The 19744-nt window shown below is 48.9% G+C and overlaps 1 protein-coding gene across 1 annotated transcript in view; it reads left to right on the top strand.

Moving 5' to 3' along the window:
• The window catches only part of cfap410 (cilia and flagella associated protein 410), a 54594-nt gene that overhangs the window by 27582 nt on the left and 7268 nt on the right, over positions 1–19744 (top strand). The window contains exon 5 of the mRNA XM_067978460.1: positions 14062–14236. Coding sequence (XP_067834561.1) covers positions 14062–14236 — 175 coding nt within the window. The remainder of the gene's footprint in view (positions 1–14061; positions 14237–19744) is intronic.

Here is a 19744-nt window from a genome sequence, read left to right as displayed (position 1 = left end):
TGGTTTGCTCACCACCTGCTGCAGGCCCAGTCTGGCAGCTATGTCCTTCAGGACTCGGCCAGCTCGGTCAGTAGTGGTGCTACCAGAGCCACTCTTGGTGATGGACATTGGCAGGTTTCCTTCCCTAAAGGACATTAGTGAACTTTTTTCCTCTTGTACCCCAGCCCCCTTGCAATAAAGGCCAACATTCCATTTGCTTTCCTAATTGCTTGCTGTACCTGAATGCTCACTTTTTGTGTTTCTTGTACAAGGACACCCAAATGTCTCTGAACACCAACATTTAATAGTTTTTCACCATTGAAAAAATATTCTGTTTTTCTATTCTTCCTACCAAAGTGAATAACCTCACATTTCCCCACATTATACTCCATCTGTCACCTTCTTGCCCACTCACTTAACCTGTCTATATCCCTTTGCAGATTCTGTCTCCTCCTCACAGATTACTTTCCCACCTAGCTTTGTATCATTGGCAAACTTGGATACATTACACTCGGTCCCGTTTATCCAAGTCATTAATATAGATTGTAAATAGCTGAGGCCCAAGCACTGATCCTTGCGGCACCCCACTAGTTACAGCCTGCCAACCTGAAAATGACCCGTTTATCCCTACTCTCTGTTTTCTGTCTGTTAACATATTAGCCTGGATAGAGGATTGGTTATCCCATCCCCGTGAGCCCTTACCTTGTGTAACAACCTTTTATGTGGCACCTTATCGAATGCCTTTTTAAATCCAAATATACGACATCCACTGGTTCCCCTTTATCTACCCTGCTAGTTACTCAAAAAACCCGAATAAATTTGTCAAACACTATTTCCCTTTCATAAAAACCATGTTGACTCTGCCTATTCATATTATGATTTTCTAAGTGCCCTGTTACCACTTCCTTAATAACGGATTCCAGCATTTTCCCATCGACTGATTTCAGGCTAACTGGCCTGTAGTTCCTTGTTTTCTCTCTCCCTCCTTTCTTGAAGAGCGGGGTCATATTTGATACCTTCCAATCCACTGGGGACAGTTCTAGAATCTAGGGAATTTTGGAAGATCACAACCACTGCATCCACGATCTCTGCAGCCACCTCTTTTAGAACCCTAGGATGTAGGCATCAGGTCCAGGGGATTTATCAGCTTTTATTCCCATTAGTTTCTCAAGTACTTTTTCTCTACTGATATTAATTACTTCAATTTCCTCACTCTCATTAGCCTCTTGGTTCCCCACTATTTATGTCTTCTACTGTGAAGACAGATACAAAATATTTGTTTAATGTCACTGCCATTTCCTGATTCCCCATTATAATTTCTCCTGTCTCAGCCTCTAAGGGACCAACGTTTACTTTTGCTACACTCTTTTTACATACTGTAGAAGCTCTTACAATCTGTTTTTATATTTCTTGCTCGTTTACTTTCATATTCTATTTTCTGTCAATGATGGAAGGTGTCGTCGACAGTGCTATCAAGCGGCACTCACCAATAACCTGCTCACCGATGCTCAGTTTGGGTTCCGCCAGGACCACTCTGCTCCAGACCTCATTACAGCCTTGGTCCAAACATGGATAAAAGAGCTGAATTCCAGCGGTGAGGTGAGAGTGATTGCCCTTGACATCAAGGCAGCATTTGACCGAGTGTGGCACCAAGGAGCCCTAGTAAAATTGAAGTCAATGGGAATCAGGGGGAAAATTCTTCAGTGGCTGGAGTCATACCTAGCACAAAGGAAGATGGTAGTGGTTGTTGGAGGCCAAGCATCTCAGCCCCAGGGCATTGCTGCAGGAGTTCCTCAGGGCAGTGTCCTAGGCCTAACCATCTTCAGCTGCTTCATCAATGACCTTCCCTTCATCATAAGGTCAGAAATGGGGATGTTCGCTGATGATTGCACAGTGTTCAGTTCTATTCGCAACCCCTCAAGTAATGAAGCAATCTGAGCCTGCATGCAGCAAGACCTGGACAACATCCAGGCTTGGGCTCATAAGTGGCAAGTAACATTCGCGCCAGACAAGAGCCAGGCAATGACTATCTCCAACAAGAGAGAGTCTTACCACCTCCCCTTAACATTCAACGGCATTACCATCGCCGAAGCCCCCACCATCAACATCCTGGGGGTCACCATTGACCAGAAACTTAACTGGACCAGCCATATAAATACAGTGGCTACAAGAGCAGGTCAGAGGCTGGGTATTCTGCGGCGAGTGACTCACCTCCCGACTCCCCAAAGCCTTTCCACCATCTACAAGGCACAAGTCAGGAGTGTGATGGAATACTCTCCACTTGCCTGGATGAGTGCAGTTCTAACAATACTCAAGAAGCTCGACACCATCCAGGACAAAGCAGCCCGCTTGATTGGCACCCCATCCACCACCCTAAACATTCACTTCCTTCATCACCGGCGCACTGTGGCTGCAGTGTGTACCATCCACAGGATGCACTGCAGCAACTCGCCAAGGCTTATTCGACAGCACCTCCCAAACCCACGACCTCTACCACCTAGAAGGACAAGGGCAGCAGGCGCATGGGAACAACACCACCTGCACGTTCCCCTCCAAGTCACACACCATCCCGACTTGGAAATATATCGCCGTTCCTTCATCGCCGCTGTGTCAAAATCCTGGAACTCCCTTCCTAACAGCACTGTGGGAGAACCGTCACCACACGGACTGCAGCGGTTCAAGAAGGCGGCTCACCACCACCTTCTCAAGGGCAATTAGGGATGGGCAATAAATGCCGGCCTCGCCAGCGACGCCCACATCCCATGAACGAATATAAAAAAAATATTTGGTCGTCCTTTGCTGGTTTCTGAAACTCTCCCAATCCTCAGGCTTACTACTCTTCTTGGCAAAATTGTAGGTCTCTTCTTTCAATCTAATATTCTCCTTAACTTCTTTAGTTAGCCATGGGTGGATCACTTTTCCCATGGAGTTTTTATTTCTCAATGGAATGTATATTTGTTGAGAATATTGAAATATTTCTTTAAATGTTTGCCATTGTTTTATCAACTGTCAAACCCTTTAATTTAGTTTACCAATCTACCTTAGCCAACTCGCCCCTCATACCCATGTAATTGGCTTTATTTAAGTTTAAGACTCTAGTTTCTGATTTAAGTATGTTACTTTAAAACTAAATGTGAAATTCATCATATTATGATCACTCTTCCCCAGAGGATTTCTTACTGTAGGATTACTAATTAACTCTCTCATTACTTAATACATCTAAAACAGCCTATTCCCTGGTTGGTTCCATGATTTATTGCTCTAGGAAACTGTCTCAAATACATTCCATGAACTCGTCCTCTAAACTATCTTTGCCAATTTGATTTGCCCAGTCTATATGCAGATTAAAGTCCCCCACAATTATTGCATTATCTTTGTTTCAAGCTCTTATTATTTCATGATTAATACTCTATCCAACGGTATTGCTACTATTAGGCGGCCTATAAACTACTCCCACCAGTGTTTTCTGCCCCTTGTTATTTCTAATTTCCACCCACACTGATTCTACTTCCTGATCTTCTGAGCCCAGATCCTTTCTCACCACTGTCCTTACGTCATCCTTTATTATTAGGGCTACACCCCCTCCTTTTCCATTCTCTCTGTCTTTTCTAAATGTCTTGTACCCTGGAATATTTAGTTCCCAACCTTGGTCATTTTGTATCCATGGGCCCGATTTTAGCACCCGCTACCGGGTGCGTTCTCGGCGGGGGGGGCCCCGAAAATCCCGAAATCCAGGTGCGGGACCGGATCGCGCCTCGATCCCGCCCACTTCCGGGTTCCGCGCTGACGTGCGGGGGTGCGTGCGCAGCCCCCGCTGGTGGGAATCCCGCAGGCAATTAAAGCCAGCGGGATGCCACTTGAGTGTATTTACTTTGCTTGTTCAGGTCATTAACTGACCTGATTAAGGGACTGTGTGTGATTTTGGATAAACATGGGACTGTTTCACACACTGGGGGAAACACTCCCAGTTGAAATGGACGTGTTGCAGCCGTCAGCCTGTGGCAGCTGCAAAGGTCCATTTGACAGGTGGCGGGGGGGGAGACACTCAGCCATTGCAGGAGGCCACTCTGTCACTTGGTACAAACTTTGACCTCCACCACCCTCCTCCTGATGGTCGAGGTCACCAACCTGCTCACTTACCCCGGGGTCCGGAGACATGTACCTATCTTGCGGACCCCCTCAGATGTGCATCTTGCGGATGGGGGCCGCCGTAGCTGCAGTCATGACCTCCTCGGAGGGCGAACAGCATCACCAGCCTCGCCATCCATGCCGTCCACCTCTGACACGTGGAGCTCCACAACACAGTGCTGTGACACATCCACCTGTACAGCAGGAGGGAGGGCTACCGCAGAGAGAGACGCGTCGCAGAGGGCACTACCCTCGCCACAGGGTCCACAGACCGAGGCTCAGCCTCCTGGACCTCTCTGAGCAGCAGTGCACACGGAGGCTCAGAGTCACTCGACATGTAGCCGTGGACATCTGCAGCCTCTTTCATGCCGAGCTGCTCTTGGCTGGCCCGAGCACCATCTTCCTACCTGTCGCTGTCAAAGTCACCACTGCCCTCCCGAACTTCTGCTCCACAGCCTTCCAGGCTGCAACCGGGGACATCCCCGATGTCTCTGTCATCTGCGCAGAAGAGCCCTGCAAATACACCTACACCCACTCTGCAGTGACACACTGGGTGGCATCAGTGGTGGGTCCTCATAGGGATACCCAGGAGCGGGCATTATTGCACAAACCGGACAGGATTCGCGGAGACATGGCAGTAGTGGTGCCAATATAATGTGTGATGTGAGTTGTTCTGAAATTCAATATAAGTAACAACCATAACAAACCCTCAAACACCCTTGTGCATCCCCTTCATGCTCATGACACATTTGCCTTACGCTGCCTACTGCACATATGTGATGCATGCCCTGTGGCTGCAGCACAGGTGGTGGCAGGTTGAGTGAGGCTGGCCGTGAAAGAGATGCACGAGAGGGTGAGTATGAGATAGAGCCATGAGATTGTATGAGGATTGGGTTGCGTGTTAGTGGCGGGTGAGTACTGGTGAGGTGAGTAGGTGCAGGTAAGATGAGGATGAGGTTTGAGTGGGTATGAGGGGTCATGTGACAGAGTAGTGTTGGCAGTGCCGAAGGAGATGTGGGGTGGGGGAAGTGTTGTGGTGGACGGAGTGTAGGGGAAAGACTACGTGTTCTCACTGTGGCTGACCTACTGAGGTCATTGGAGCGCTCCTGCACTGTATGCAGGTGGGCGATATGTTGGTGGTGCTGGTGACCTCCTCTGCCACCTCGAGCCAGGCCTTCTTGGTGGCGGAGGCAGGCCGCTTCCTCCCGCCCGCCGGGGGGAAGATCTCTGTCCTCCCCCTCCTCCTCACCCCATCTAATGATACCTGGGGTGAGGCATCATTAAACTGGGAGCAGCCTTCCCCCTGGGCTGCTCCATGCTGTAATTTTTGCTGTTTGTGGCAGCATCTGTCAGTGGAGGACTGCCTCTTTAAATAGAGCGCCTCCAGCTGACAGATCTTACTGCGCATGCGCAGCCCGCCCGACGCGCAGATCAGCAGCGGGGAACCCGGAGGAGCAGGTAAGTGGATCCAATTAGTGTGTGGCCTGCTACGATTGCGCGGGCAACCCACTAATTTCACCGGGCGAGTTTTCAACGCGCCCGCTGGCCTACCCGCCGAGAACCCGCACCCCTGGTAAAATCGGGCCCCATGTCTCTGTAATGGCTATTAGATCAAACCCATTTATCTCTACTTGTGCAACTAATTCATAGAATCATAGAAAGGTTACAGCACAGAAGGAGGCCATCGAGTCTGTGCCGGCTCTATACAAGAGCAATCCAGCTCGCCCCACTCCCCTGCCCTTTCCCCGTAGCCCTGCAAATGTTTTCCTTTCAAGTAAGTATTTATCCAGTTCCCTTTTGAAGGCTATGATTGAATCTGCCTCCACCACCCCCTCGGACTGTACATTCCAGATCCTAATCACTCGCTGTGTTTTAAAAAAAAGTTTTTTCTCATGTCCTTTGGTTCTTTTGTCAATCACCTTTTATTAGCCGAGGCATAGAATATAAGAGCAAGGAGGTTATGATGAAGCTGTATAAAACACTGGTTAGGCCACAGCTGGAGTACTGTGTGCAGTTCTGGTCGCCACACTACAGGAAGGATGTGATCGCTTTGGAGAGGGTGCAGAGGAGATTCACCAGGATGTTACCAGGGCTGGAGCGCTTCAGCTATGAAGAGAGACTGGGAAGATTGGGTTTGTTTTCCTTGGAGCAGAGGAGGCTGAGGGGGGACATGATTGAGGTGTACAAAATTATGAGGGGCACAGATAGGATGGATACTAAGGAGCTTTTTCCCTTCGTTGAGGGTTCTATAACAAGGGGGCATAGATTCAAGGTAAAAGGCGGGAGGTTTAGAGGGGATTTGAGAAAGAACTTTTTCATCCAGAGGGTGGTTGGAGTCTGGAACTCACTGCCTGAAAGGGTTATGGAGGCAGGAACCCTCACAACATTCAAGAAGCATTTGGATGAGCACTTGAAATGCCATAGCATACAAGGCTACGGACCAAATGCTGGAATATGGGATTAGAGTAGACAGGGCTTGATGGCCGGCGCGGACACGATGGGCTGAAGGGCCTCTATCTATGACCTTAAATCTATGTCCTCTGGTTCTCGACTCTTCCACCAATGGGAACAGTTTCTCTCTATCTACTCTGTCTTGACCCTTCGTGATTTTGAATACCTCGATCAAATCTCCTCTCAACCTTCTCTGTTCCAAGGAGAACAATCCCAGCTCCTCCAGTCTGTCCACGTAACTAAGGTCCCTCATCCCTGGAATCATTCCAGTAAATCTTTTTGTCTATCTTGTTACGAATGCTCCGTGCATTGAGATAAAGAACCCTTTAATTTTGACTTTTTACCATTTTTTCTTGCTTTGACCTTACTTGTTAATACTCTATTATTGGTAAACTCTCTGTCCCTTCCTGCCTCACTCTGCTTAGCTTTACCCAAAGCAGTACACTGCTCTGTTGCCTTGACTTTCCTGATTAGATTTCTAAATTTCCCCTCACCTGACCCCTCCCCCCCCCCCCCCCCCTTTTTTAGTTTAAAGCCCTGTCTAGAGCCCTAATTATTCAATTTGCCAGGACGCTGGTCCCAGCCCGGTTTAAGTGGAGCCCGTTCCAATGAAACAGCTCCCTCTTTCCCCATGAATTCAAACCCCTGTCTCCCACACCACTCTTTAAACCACTCATTTAACTCTGATTTGTTTGACCCTATGCCAATTTGCACTTGGCTCAGGCAGTAATCCAGAGATTACCTTTTGAAGTTCTGCTCATTAATTTGGACCCTAGTTCCTCAAGCTATCTCAGCAGAGCCCCATTTCTAGTTCTACCTATGTTGTTTCCTACATAGACCACGACAGCTGGATCCTCCCCCTCATACTCAGAGTTCTTTTCCAACTGTGAGGAGATATCCATAACCCTGAGCTTAAGAGTAGAGGGATCTCTACTCTGTATCTAACTTGTGTAAGATGCTGCACAGGGTGAGGCCCCAGCCAGCATTTACGTCCCTGGAAGTATTTCGTCCTTGGTGGTTCTGACTGTCTCTAGTGACCATGGGCCAATCTCTTATACCCTATTGCTGCCTGAGGGATGTGTAGTTTTGCACGTACTGTCTTGCGGGTGATGGGTCAAGGGCAGAAGTGGTTCCATGAATGGTTCCGACATGTCGAAATGATTACAACTTCTGTATAATCAGTACAATGGTTTTGTTTTTAGCTGAGCTGAGCGCAGCAGTTTGTAGGGAGACTACATGTTTCTGTTGCATAACCACATCCTCTGTCTAACAAAGTCAGTACTTTTACATGTGCTTTGCACACTGCCTGGTTCTGCTATTTAATCTTAGTCTTTAACCTGTTTACAGCTGATTTCCTATTTAATAGATTCTTAGTTTATTTAATAAATTCTTACACTTGTGTTATACCAGTCCTGGAAGTGTTTGCTGTGATCGTGTCCTTGAGTTCCTCACGGCAGTGTCCCAGACCCAACCATCTTCAGGTACTTCATCAAGACCTCCCCTCCATCACAGAAGCCAGTCTTCGGCCAATTCAATTCACTCCACGTGATAGCAAGAAACGGCTGAGTGCACTGGATACAGCAAAGGCTATGGGCCCCGACAACATCCCGGCTGTAGTGCTGAAGACTTGTGCTCCAGAACTAGCTGCGCCTCTAGCCAAACTGTTCCAGTACAGCTACAACACTGGCACCTACCCGACAAAGTGGAAAATTGCCCAGGTATGTCCTGTCCACAAAAAGCAGGACAAATCCAATCCGGCCAATTACTGCTCCATCAGTCTACTCTCAATCATCAGCAAAGTGATGGAAGGTGTCGTCGACAGTGCTATCAAGCGGCACTTACTCACCAATAACCTGCTCACCGATGCTCAGTTTGGGTTCCGGCAGGACCACTCGGCTCCAGACCTCATTACAGCCTTGGTCCAAACATGGACACAAGATCTGAATCCCAGAGCTGAAGTGAGTGACTGCCCTTGACACCAAGGCAGCATTTGACACCAGCGAGCCCTAGTAAAATTGAAGTCAATGGGAATCGGGGCAAACTCTCCAGTGGCTGGAGTCATACCTAGCACAAAGGAAGATGGCAGTGGTTGTTGGAGGCCAATCATCTCAGCCCCAGGACATGCTACAGGAGTTCCTCAGGGCAGTGTCCTCGGCCCAAACATCTTCAGCTGCTTCATCAATGACCTCTCCATCATAGGGTTAGAAATGGGGATGTTCGCTGATGATTGCACAGTGTTCAGTTCCATTCGCAACCCTTCAAATAATGAAGCAGTCCGAGCCCACATGCAGCAAGACCTGGACAACATCCAGGCTTGGGCTCATAAGTGGCAAGTAACATTCGTGCCAGACAATGACCATCTCCAACAAGACAGAGTCTAACCACCTCCTCTTGACATTCGAATCCCCCACCATCAACATCCTGGGGGTCACCATTGACCAGAAAATTAACTGGACCAGCCACATAAATACTGTGGCTATAAGAGCAGGTCAGAGGCTGGGTATTCTGCGGCGAGTGACTCACCTCCTGACTCCCCAAAGCCTTTCCACCACCTACAAGGCACAAGTCAGGAGTGTGATGGGAGAACCTTCACCACACGGACTGCAGCGGTTCAAGAAGGTGGCTCACCACCACCTTCTCGAGGGCAATTAGGGATGGGCAATAAATGCCGGCCTCGCCAGCGATGCCCTCATCCCATGAACGAATAAAAAAAAAACGTGTTGCCGCCTCGCAAATCCATGCCCATTTTCCCCACAACTCCATGTTTGAATCCTTCCCATCAGATTTCCGCCTGTCACAGTACTGAAACGGCCTTAACAAAGTCACAAGTGACATCTTATGTGACGGTGACAATGGTAAACTATCCCTCCTCATTCTTCTTGACCTGTCTAAAACCTTTGACACGGTTGACCTCAACTATTTACAATCTATATCAATGACTTGGATGAAGGGACCGAATGCATGGTTGCTAAATTTGCTATTGACACAAAGGTAGGTAGGAAAGTAAGTTGTGAAGAGGACATAAAGAGTCTGCAAAGGGATAGAGATCGATTAAGTGAGTGGGCAAAAATTTGGCAGATGGATTATAATGTGGGAAAATGTGAACTTGTCCACTTTGGCAGGTGGAATAGAAAATTAGTATCTTATTTAAATGGAGAGAGATTGCAGAACTCTGAGGTACAGAGGGATCTGGGTGTCCAAGTACATGAATCACAAAAAGTTAGTGTTCAGGTACAGCAAGTGATTAGGAAGGCAAATGGAATGTTGTCATTTATTGCAAGGGGAATGGAATATAAAAGTAGAGATGTTTTGCTACAGTTGTACAGGGCATTGGTGAGACCACATCTAGAATACTGTGTGCAGTTTTGGTCTCCTTATTTAAGAAAGGACATAATTGCTTTAGAGGCGGTTCAGAGAAGATTCACTCAACTGATTCCTGGGATGAGGGGGTTATCTTATGAGGAAAGGTTGGACAAGTTGGACCTGTATACATTGGAGTTTAGAAGAATGAGAGGTGATCTTATTGAAACATATAAGATCCTGAGGGGACTTGAAGGGGTGGATGCTGAGAGGATGTTTCCCCTTGTGGGAGAGACTAGAACTAGGGGCACAGTTTAAAAATAAGGGGTCTCCCATTTAAGACGGAGATGAGGAGAATTTTTTCTCTCCTGAGGGTTGTGAGTCTGTGGAACTCCCTTCCCCAGAGAGCGGTGGAGGCAGGGTCATTGAGTATTTTTAAGGCTGAGTTAGATAGATTCCTGATTAACAAGGGAGTCAAAGGTTATAGTAGGTAGCCAGGAAAGTAGGGTTGAGGTCACAATCAGATCAGCCATGATCTTATCAAATGGCAGAGCAGGCTCGAGGGGCCGAATGGCCTACTCCTGCTCTTAATTCGTATGTTCATATGACCACACCAACCTCCTCCAACGCCTCTCCTCCGTTGTTCAGCTGGGTGGGACTGCGCTCACCTGGTTCCATTCTTATCTATCCAGCCGTAGCCGGAGAATCTCCTGCAATGGCTTCTCTTCCTGCTCCCACACCATCACCTCGAGTCCCCCAAGGATCTATCCTTGACCCCCTCCTATTTCTCATCTACAGGCTGCCCCTCGGCGACATCATATGACGACACATCAGGTTCTACGTGTACGCTGACGACACCCAGCTCTACCTCACCACCATTTCTCTTGACCCCTCCACTGTCTCTGATTTGTAATGCTGTTAAACATCCAATACTGGATGAGCAGAAATTTCATCCAACTAAATATTGGGAAGACTGAAGCCACTGCCTTCGGTCCCCGCCACAAACTCCATTCCCCAGCCACCGACTCCATCCCTCTCCCTGGCCACTGTCTGAGGCTGAACCAGACCGTTCGCAACCTTGGCGTCCTATTTGACCCTGAGATGAGCTTCCGACCACATATCCTCTCCATCACCAAGACCACCTACTTCCTCCTCCGTAACATCACCCGTCTCTGCCCCTGCCTCAGCTCATCTGCTGCTGAAATCCTCATCCATGCCCTTGTTACTTCCAGACTTGACTATTCCAATGCTCTCCTGGCCGACCTCACATCTTCCACCCTCCATAAATTTAAGCTCATCCAAAACTTTGCTGCCCGTATCCTAACTCGCTCCAAGTCCCGTTCACCCATCACCCCTGTGCTCACTGACCTACATTGGCTCCCAGTCCGGGAACGCCTCGATTTTAAAATTCTCATCCTTGTTTTCAAATTCCTCCATAGTCTCGCACCTCCCTATTTCTCAGACCTCCTCCAGCCCTACAACCCTCCGAGATCTCTGCCCTCCTCCAATTCTGGCCTCTTGCGCATCCCCGATTTTAATCGCTCCACCATTGGCAGCCGTGCCTTCAGCTGCCTGGGCCCTAAGCCTGGAATTCCCTCCCTAAACCTCTCTACCTCTCTCTCCTCCTTTAAGACGCTCCTTAAAACCTACCTCTTTGACCAAGCTTTTGGTCGCCTGTCCTAAAATCTCCTTATGTGGCTCAGTGTCAAATTTTGTTTGATGATTGCTCCTGTGAAGCGCCTTGGGACGTTTTACTACATTAAAGGTGCTATATAAATACAAGTTATTATTGTGTCTATCCCGTGCTGTACCTGCCCTGGGAGTGTTTGATGGGACAGTGTAGAGGGAGCTTTACTCTGTATCTAACCCGTGCTGTACCTGCCCTGGGAGTGTTTGATGGGACAGTGTAGAGGGAGCTTTACTCTGTATCTAACCCGTGCTGTACCTGCCCTGGGTGTGTTTGATGGGACAGTGTAGAGGGAGCTTTACTCTGTCTCTAACCCGTGTTGTACCTGCCCTGGGAGTGTTTGGGACAGTGTAGAGGGAGCTTTACTCTGTATCTAACCCGTGCTGTACCTGCCCTGGGAGTGTTTGATGGGACAGTGTAGAGGGAGCTTTACTCTGTATCTAACCCGTGCTGTACCTGCCCTGGGTGTGTTTGATGGGACAGTGTAGAGGGAGCTTTACTCTGTCTCTAACCCGTGTTGTACCTGCCCTGGGAGTGTTTGATGGGACAGTGTAGAGGGAGCTTTGCTGTGTATCTAACCCGTGCTGTACCTGCCCTGGGAGTGTTTGATGGGACAGTGGAGAGGGAGCTTTACTCTGTATCTAACCCGTGTTGTACCTGCCCTGGGAGTGTTTGATGGGACAGTGTAGAGGGAGCTTTGCTGTGTATCTAACCCGTGCTGTACCTGCCCTGGGAGTGTTTGATGGGACAGTGTAGAGGGAGCTTTACTCTGTATCTAACCCGTGTTGTACCTGCCCTGGTCGCATGGTTCAATTCTTGAATTGTGTTGAGTTCACTGGTCTTGGATTTGGCAGCAGTTGTGTCACTACAATTACACTCTGGGATTGTGGGCTGGGGAAGGAAAACTCAGCCATCTGTTTTGATTGGGTGTCAGCGATAAAGTGCATCAATTTCAATCTGTCATGGAGAGAGTGAGGAGAGAATTTCTTTCCACGCAACAAACTCTCTGGGTAATGATTTTCCACAAGGAGTCGATGAGCCAGAGACTTTTACGTATTTTACGGCAAAAGTGGATTAATATTTGAAGCAGAGTTTCAGGGCTCTGGGAAGCAAGCAGGGCAGTGGAATTAGTTTTGAAGTGCTGTAGTACAGCCATCACAAAAATGATGGGCCAAATGGCCGCCTCCTGTGCTCGAAACATCTGTCGTTTGACAGTTCCCCTGCAGTCCGGGATTGTGTGTGTTGTGATGTGCCCATTCTCTAGGGTCCTACATGACGAATGGCTGAGACACAGAGCGAACAAGTGCCCGTGCCCTGTTTCAGTCAGCAGCTTGGGGGGGTGGGGGGTTGGGTGAGGTGTTGGGTGAGGGGGGGTGAGGTGTTGGGTGAGGGGGGGTGAGGTGTTGGGTGAGGGGGGGTGAGGTGTTGGGTGAGGGGGGGTGAGGTGTTGGGTGAGGGGTTGGGTGAGGGGGGGTGAGGGGTTGGGTGGGGGGGGGTGAGGTGTTGGGTGGGGGGGGGGTGAGGTGTTGGGTGGGGGGGGGGTGAGGTGTTGGGTGGGGGGGGGGTGAGGTGTTGGGTGGGGGGGGGGTGAGGTGTTGGGTGGGGGGGGGGTGAGGTGTTGGGTGGGGGGGGGTGAGGTGTTGGGTGGGGGGGGGTGAGGTGTTGGGTGGGGGGGGGGTGAGGTGTTGGGTGGGGGGGGGGTGAGGTGTTGGGTGGGGGGGGGTGAGGTGTTGGGTGGGGGGGGGTGAGGTGTTGGGTGGGGGGGGGTGAGGTGTTGGGTGGGGGGGGGTGAGGTGTTGGGTGGGGGGGGGTGAGGTGTTGGGTGGGGGGGGGTGAGGTGTTGGGTGGGGGGGGGTGAGGTGTTGGGTGGGGGGGGGTGAGGTGTTGGGTGGGGGGGGGTGAGGTGTTGGGTGGGGGGGGGTGAGGTGTTGGGTGGGGGGGGGTGAGGTGTTGGGTGGGGGGGGGTGAGGTGTTGGGTGGGGGGGGGTGAGGTGTTGGGTGGGGGGGGTGAGGTGGTGGGGGGGGGTGAGGTGTTGGGTGGGGGGGGGTGAGGTGTTGGGTGGGGGGGGGGGTGAGGTGTTGGGTGGGGGGGGGGTGAGGTGTTGGGTGGGGGGGGGGTGAGGTGTTGGGTGGGGGGGGGGTGAGGTGTTGGGTGGGGGGGGGTGAGGTGTTGGGTGGGGGGGGGTGAGGTGTTGGGTGGGGGGGGGTGAGGTGTTGGGTGGGGGTGGGGTGGGGGTGTGGAGTTGGGGTGAGGTGTTGGGTGGGGGGGTGGGTGGGGAGCTGAGGAGGGGGGTTGGGTGGGGGTGAGGTGGGGGGCTGAGGCTGAGGTGGGGGGCTGAGGAGGGGGGTTGGGTGGGGGTGAGGTGGGGAGCTGAGGAGGGGGGTTGGGTGGGGGTGAGGTGGGGGGCTGAGGAGGGGGGTTGGGTGGGGGGTGTTGGGGAGGTAAGAACCCAGAGTCCTGCAATTAGTGAAAGTTATTGAGCTGTTATTGAGACTTTGTAATCTATCTGTTATAGCGGTGACAGACGAGGAGCTGGCTCAGGCTTTACAGGATGGTGAAGAGATGGCCGCCATGCCAAGCAAAGAGCCCATCGAGTCAACAACCAACCACTCCCGGAGAGAATCCAGCACCTGTGAACCAACCACCGAAACGGAAAGTGACCTCCTGAGCTTCAGAATGGAGGAGACAAAGTGAGGAGTGGGCTAGATTGACTCCCTGTGCTCCCATTCAGTCCGCAGGGTCCATTAATGGGTGCACTGTCACACATACGTTTCTGAAAACCCAACCTCACCCAGATACTAGGGCTGATTAAGTTATATTGTAACCTGATTCAAATGTTCACTCCCAAATCTCTCCGGCAGGTTGTTTGCTTGACCTGACTTTTTATATGAGAAAGTTTGTTCATTGAAGGAAGGAATGTTAGTGCTGGGGAATGGAACACACCTCCCGTTGCAGGGATCCACTGCTGGTATCACTCATTCCAGGGTTACACACAACCCACCCGCAACAGAGTAACTCAGCCCCAATTTTAGAAGAGCCCCCTTACTTCACTAGTGTGAATGTCCAATTAGACAGACCGCATCATGTGGTTTCTTTCAGTGAGATTGTCAACTTACAGAATGAGACAGCACAGGAGGCCGTTCAGCCCATCGTGCCTGTGCCGGCTCTTTGAAAGAGCTATCCAATTAGTCCCACTCCCCTGCTCTTTCCCCCAATACCCTGCAAATGTTTCCTTTTCAAGTATTTATCCAGTTCCCTTTTGAATCTGCTTCCACCGCCCTGACAGGCAGTGCATTCCAGATCAGAACAACTCGCCAATTTAAAAAAGATGTCTCCCCTTCTCCCCCCTGTCTTTTTCCCCCTTCTCCCCCCTGTCTTTTTCCCCCAATTACCTTAAATCTGTGCCTCTGTTTACTGACTCTCCTGCCTTAATCCCAAGTAGTGTCACATTAGGAGCAGATCTGTGCTGTTGGTCCCTTCCACCGATGAGCCTCACAGCCACAAGATAGAGGAGAACTTCACTGCATCAGTTTGGGCTTGATTTGCATTTATTTAGTGCTTTTAATGCAGGAAAGGTCCTGAGGAGAATGCGGTAACCAAGCAGTAGTAAGAGTGATGGTGGGGAGAGAGCAAGAAGGCAGCAGAGTTTAAGGAGAGAATTCCAGAGAGCAGGGTCAAGACCACAAAAGATTAAACCAGACCCCAGAAACTAAAGGCCGTTCTCTAATTCCCTGTGACCCAGTGGGTAACTCTGTGTGGTACCAATGTGTCTATGCGTCTTGAGTCCACAGTAAGTTTGGTAGCATCAGAAACCACTTGTGGAGAGTGTAGAGGGATCTCCACTTTGTATCTAACTTGTGCTGTACCAGCCCCTGGGACTGTTTGATGAGACAGTGTAGAGGGAGCTTTACACTGTATCTAACCCGTGCTGTACCTGCCCTGGGAGTGTTTGATGGGACAGTGTAGAGGGAGCTTTACTCTGTATCTAACCCGTGCTGTACCTGCCCTGGGAGTGTTTGATGGGACAGTGTAGAGGGAGCTTTACTCTGTATCTAACCTGTGCTGTACCTGCCCTGGGAGTGATAGGACATGGTAATGCCATTGAATGTCAAGGGGAGGTGTTTAGATTCTCTCTCTTGTTGGAGATGGTCATTGCCTGGCACTTGTCTGGCGTGAATTTTACTTGCCACTTATGAGCCCAAGCCTGGATGTTGCCCAGGTCTTGCTGCATGCGGGCTCGGACTGCTTCATTATCTGAGGGGTTGTGAATGGAACTGAACACTGCAATCATCAGCGAACATCCCCATTTCTGACCTTATGATGGAGGGAAGGTCATTGATGAAGCTGCTGAAGATGGTTGGCCCTGAGGAACTCCTGCAGCAATGAGATGATTGGCCTCCAACAACCACTACCATCTTCCTTTGTGCTAGGTATGACTCCAGCCACTGGAGAGTTTTCCCCCTGATTCCCATTGACTTCAATTTTATGAGGGCTCCTTGGTGCCACACTCTGTCAAATGCTGCCTTGATGTCAAGGGCAGTCACTCACCTCATCTCTGGAATTCAGCTCTTTTGTCCATGTTTGGACCAAGGCTGTAATGAGGTCTGGAGCCGAGTGGTCCTGGCGGAACTCAAACTGAGCATCGGTGAGCAGGTTATTGGTGAGTAAGTGCCGCTTGATAGCACTGTCGACGACACCTTCCATCACTTTGCTGATGATTGAGAGTAGACTGATGGGGCGGTAATTGGCTGAATTGAATTTGTCCTGCTTTTTCTGGACAGGACAGACCTGGGCAATTTTCCACATTATAGAGTTATAGAGTTATACGGCACGGATAGAAGCCCTTCGGCCCATCGTGTCCGCGCCGGCCATCAAGCCCTGTCTACTCTAATCCCATATTCCAGCATTTGGTCCGTAGCCTTGTATGCTATGACATTACATAAGAACATAAGAAATTGGAGCAGGAGTAGGCCAATCGGCCCCTCGAGCCTGCTCCGCCATTTAATAAGATCATGGCTGATCTGATCCCAACCACAAATCTAAAGAACACAAGAAGTCGGAGCAGGACCCGGCCACATAGCCCCTGGGCCCTCTCCGCCACCCACAGGGCATTGACCGATCCGAACTCAGCTTCATGTCCAATTTCCTGCCCGCTCCCCATAACCCCTAATTCCCTTTACTTCGAGGAAACTGTCTATTTCTGTTTTAAATTTATCTAATGATGTAGCTTCCACAGCTTCCTGGGGCAGCATATTCCACAGACCTACCACCCTCTGAGTGAAGAAGTTTCTCCTCATCTCAGTTTTGAAAGAGCAGCCCCTTATTCTAAGATTATGCCCCCTAGTTCTAGTTTCACCCATCTTTGGGAACATCCTTACTGCATCCACCCGATCAAGACCCCTCACAATCTTATATGTTTCAATAAGATCGCCTCTCATTCTTCTGAACTCCAATGAGTAGAGTCCCAATCTGCTCAACCTCTCCTCATATGTGCGCCCCTTCATCCCCGGGATTAACCGAGTGAACCTTCTTTGTACTGCCTCGAGAGCAAGTATGTCTTTTCTTAAGTATGGAGACCAAAACTGTATGCAGTATTCCAGGTGCGGTCTCACCAATACCTTATATAACTGCAGCAATACCTCCCTGTTTTTATATTCTATCCCCCTAGCAATAAAAGCCAACATTCCGTTGGCTTTCTTGATCACCTGCTGCACCTGCATACCAACTTTTTGATTTTCTTGCACTAGGACCCCCAGATCCCTTTGTACTGCAGTACTTTCCAGTCTCTCGCCATTAAGAAAATAACTTGCTCTCTGATTTTTCCTGCCAAAGTGCATAACCTCACATTTTCCAATATTATATTGCATCTGCCAAATCTCCGCCCACTCACCCAGCCTGTCTATATCCCCTTGCAGGTTTTTTATGTCCTCCTCACTCTCTACTTTCCCTCCCATCTTTGTATCATCTGCAAATTTTGATATGTTGCACTCGGTCCCCTCCTCCAAATCGTTAATATAGATTGTAAAGAGTTGGGGACCCAGCACCGACCCCTGTGGAACACCACTGGTTACTGGTTGCCAGTCCGAAAATGAACCATTTATCCCAACTCTCTGCTTCCTGTTTGATAACCAATCCTCCACCCATGCCAGAATATTACCCCCAATCCCGTGATTTTTTATCTTAAGTAATAATCTTTCATGTGGCACCTTGTCGAATGCCTTCTGGAAGTCTAAATACACTACGTCCACTGGTTCCCCTTTATCCACCCTATACGTTATATCCTCGAAGAACTCAAGCAAATTTGTCAGACATGACTTCCCCTTCATGAAGCCATGCTGACTTTGTCCTATTAAATTATGCTTATCTAAATGTTCCGTTACTGTCTCCTTAATAATAGACTCCAAAATTTTACCCACCACAGATGTTAAGCTAACTGGCCTATAATTTCCAGCCTTCTGCCTACTACCCTTTTTAAATAACGGTGTTACATTAGCAGTTTTCCAATCTGCCGGGACCTCTCCTGAGTCCAGGGAATTTTGGAAAACTATCACCAAAGCATCCACAATCCCTACTGCCACTTCCCTCAAGACCCTAGGATGGAAGCCATCAGGTCCAGGGGATTTATCCGCCTTGAGTCCCATTATTTTACTGAGTACCATCTCCTGAGTGATTTTAATCGTATTTAGCTCCTCCCCCCCGAGAGTCCCCTGTTTGTCCAGTGTTGGGATATTCTTAGTGTCCTCTACTGTAAAGACTGAAACAAAATATTTGTTCAGCATTTTTGCCATCTCCATGTTTCCCACCATTAATTTCCCGGTCTCATCCTCTAAGGGACCTATGTTTGCCTTAGCCACCCTTTTTCTTTTTATATAACTATAGAAACTCTTGCTATCTGTTTTTATATTTTTTGCTAATTTCTTTTCATAATCTAACTTCCCTTTCTTAATCAATCCTTTAGTTACTTTTTGCTGTCTTTTGAAGAATTCCCAATCTTCTATCCTCCCACTAAGTTTGGCTACCTTATATGTCCTTGTTTTTAGTCGGATACTATCCTTGATTTCTTTACTTAGCCACGGGTGGCTGTCTTTTCTTTTACACCCTTTTTTCCTCAGTGGAATATATTTATTTTGAAAGTTGTAAAATAACTCCCTAAATGAACACCACTGCTCATGTACCGTCTTACCCTTTAATCTATTTTCCCAGTCCACTTTAATCAATTCCGCTCTCATACCATCATAGTCTCCTTTATTCAAGCTCAGTACGCTTGTTTGAGAATCAACCTTCTCACCCTCTAATTGGATATGGAATTCAACCATGTTGTGGTCGCTCGTTCCAAGGGGATCCTTAACTAGGACATTATTAATTAATCCTGACTCATTACACAGGACCAGGTCCAAGGTTGCCTGCCCCCTTGTAGGATCAGTTACATACTGCTCAAGAAATCCATCCCTGATGCACTCAATGAACTCGTCCTCAAGTCTGCTCTGCCCAATTTGATTTGTCCAGTTAATATGATAATTAAAATCCCCCATAATTATGGCTGTTCCCTTATTACATGCCCCGACTATCTCCTGATTAATACTTCTTCCAGCAGAGTTGCAACTATTAGGAGGCCTATATACTACGCCCACTAATGTTTTTTTTCCCTTATTATTCCTTATCTCCACCCAAACTGTTTCATTATCTTGATGCTTTGTCCCAATATCATTTCTCTGTATTACAGTGATTCCTTCCTTTATTAACATAGCCACCCCACCTCCCCTTCCTTCCTGCCTGTCCTTCCTGATTGTTAAATACCCTGGCATATTTAATTCCCAGTCGTTGTCACCCTGCAGCCATGTTTCTGTAATGGCCACAAGATCATACCCATACGTAGTTATTTGTGCCGTTAACTCGTCCATTTTATTACGAATGCTACGTGCATTCAGATAAAGAACTTTCAAATCTGTTTTGTGACGCTTAGTTCCTGCTTTTTCCTTTTTTAACACTTTACCTATTACTCCATACCTTCTGTCCCTTCCTGTTACGCTTTCCTCTCTCTCCCTGCTCAGGTTCCCAACCCCCTGCCACTTTAGTTTAAACCCTCCCCAACAGCACTAGCAAACACTCCTCCTAGGACAGCGGTCCCGGCCCTGCCCAGGTGCAGACCGTCCGGTTTGTACTGGTCCCACCTCCCCCAGAACCGTTTCCAGTGTCCC

This window comes from Heptranchias perlo, unplaced genomic scaffold (assembly GCF_035084215.1).
Source record: "Heptranchias perlo isolate sHepPer1 unplaced genomic scaffold, sHepPer1.hap1 HAP1_SCAFFOLD_292, whole genome shotgun sequence".
Lineage (NCBI taxonomy): Eukaryota > Metazoa > Chordata > Chondrichthyes > Hexanchiformes > Hexanchidae > Heptranchias > Heptranchias perlo.
The sequence above is the reverse complement of the archived record's forward strand: the minus strand, read 5'-3'. Positions and strand labels throughout refer to the sequence as shown.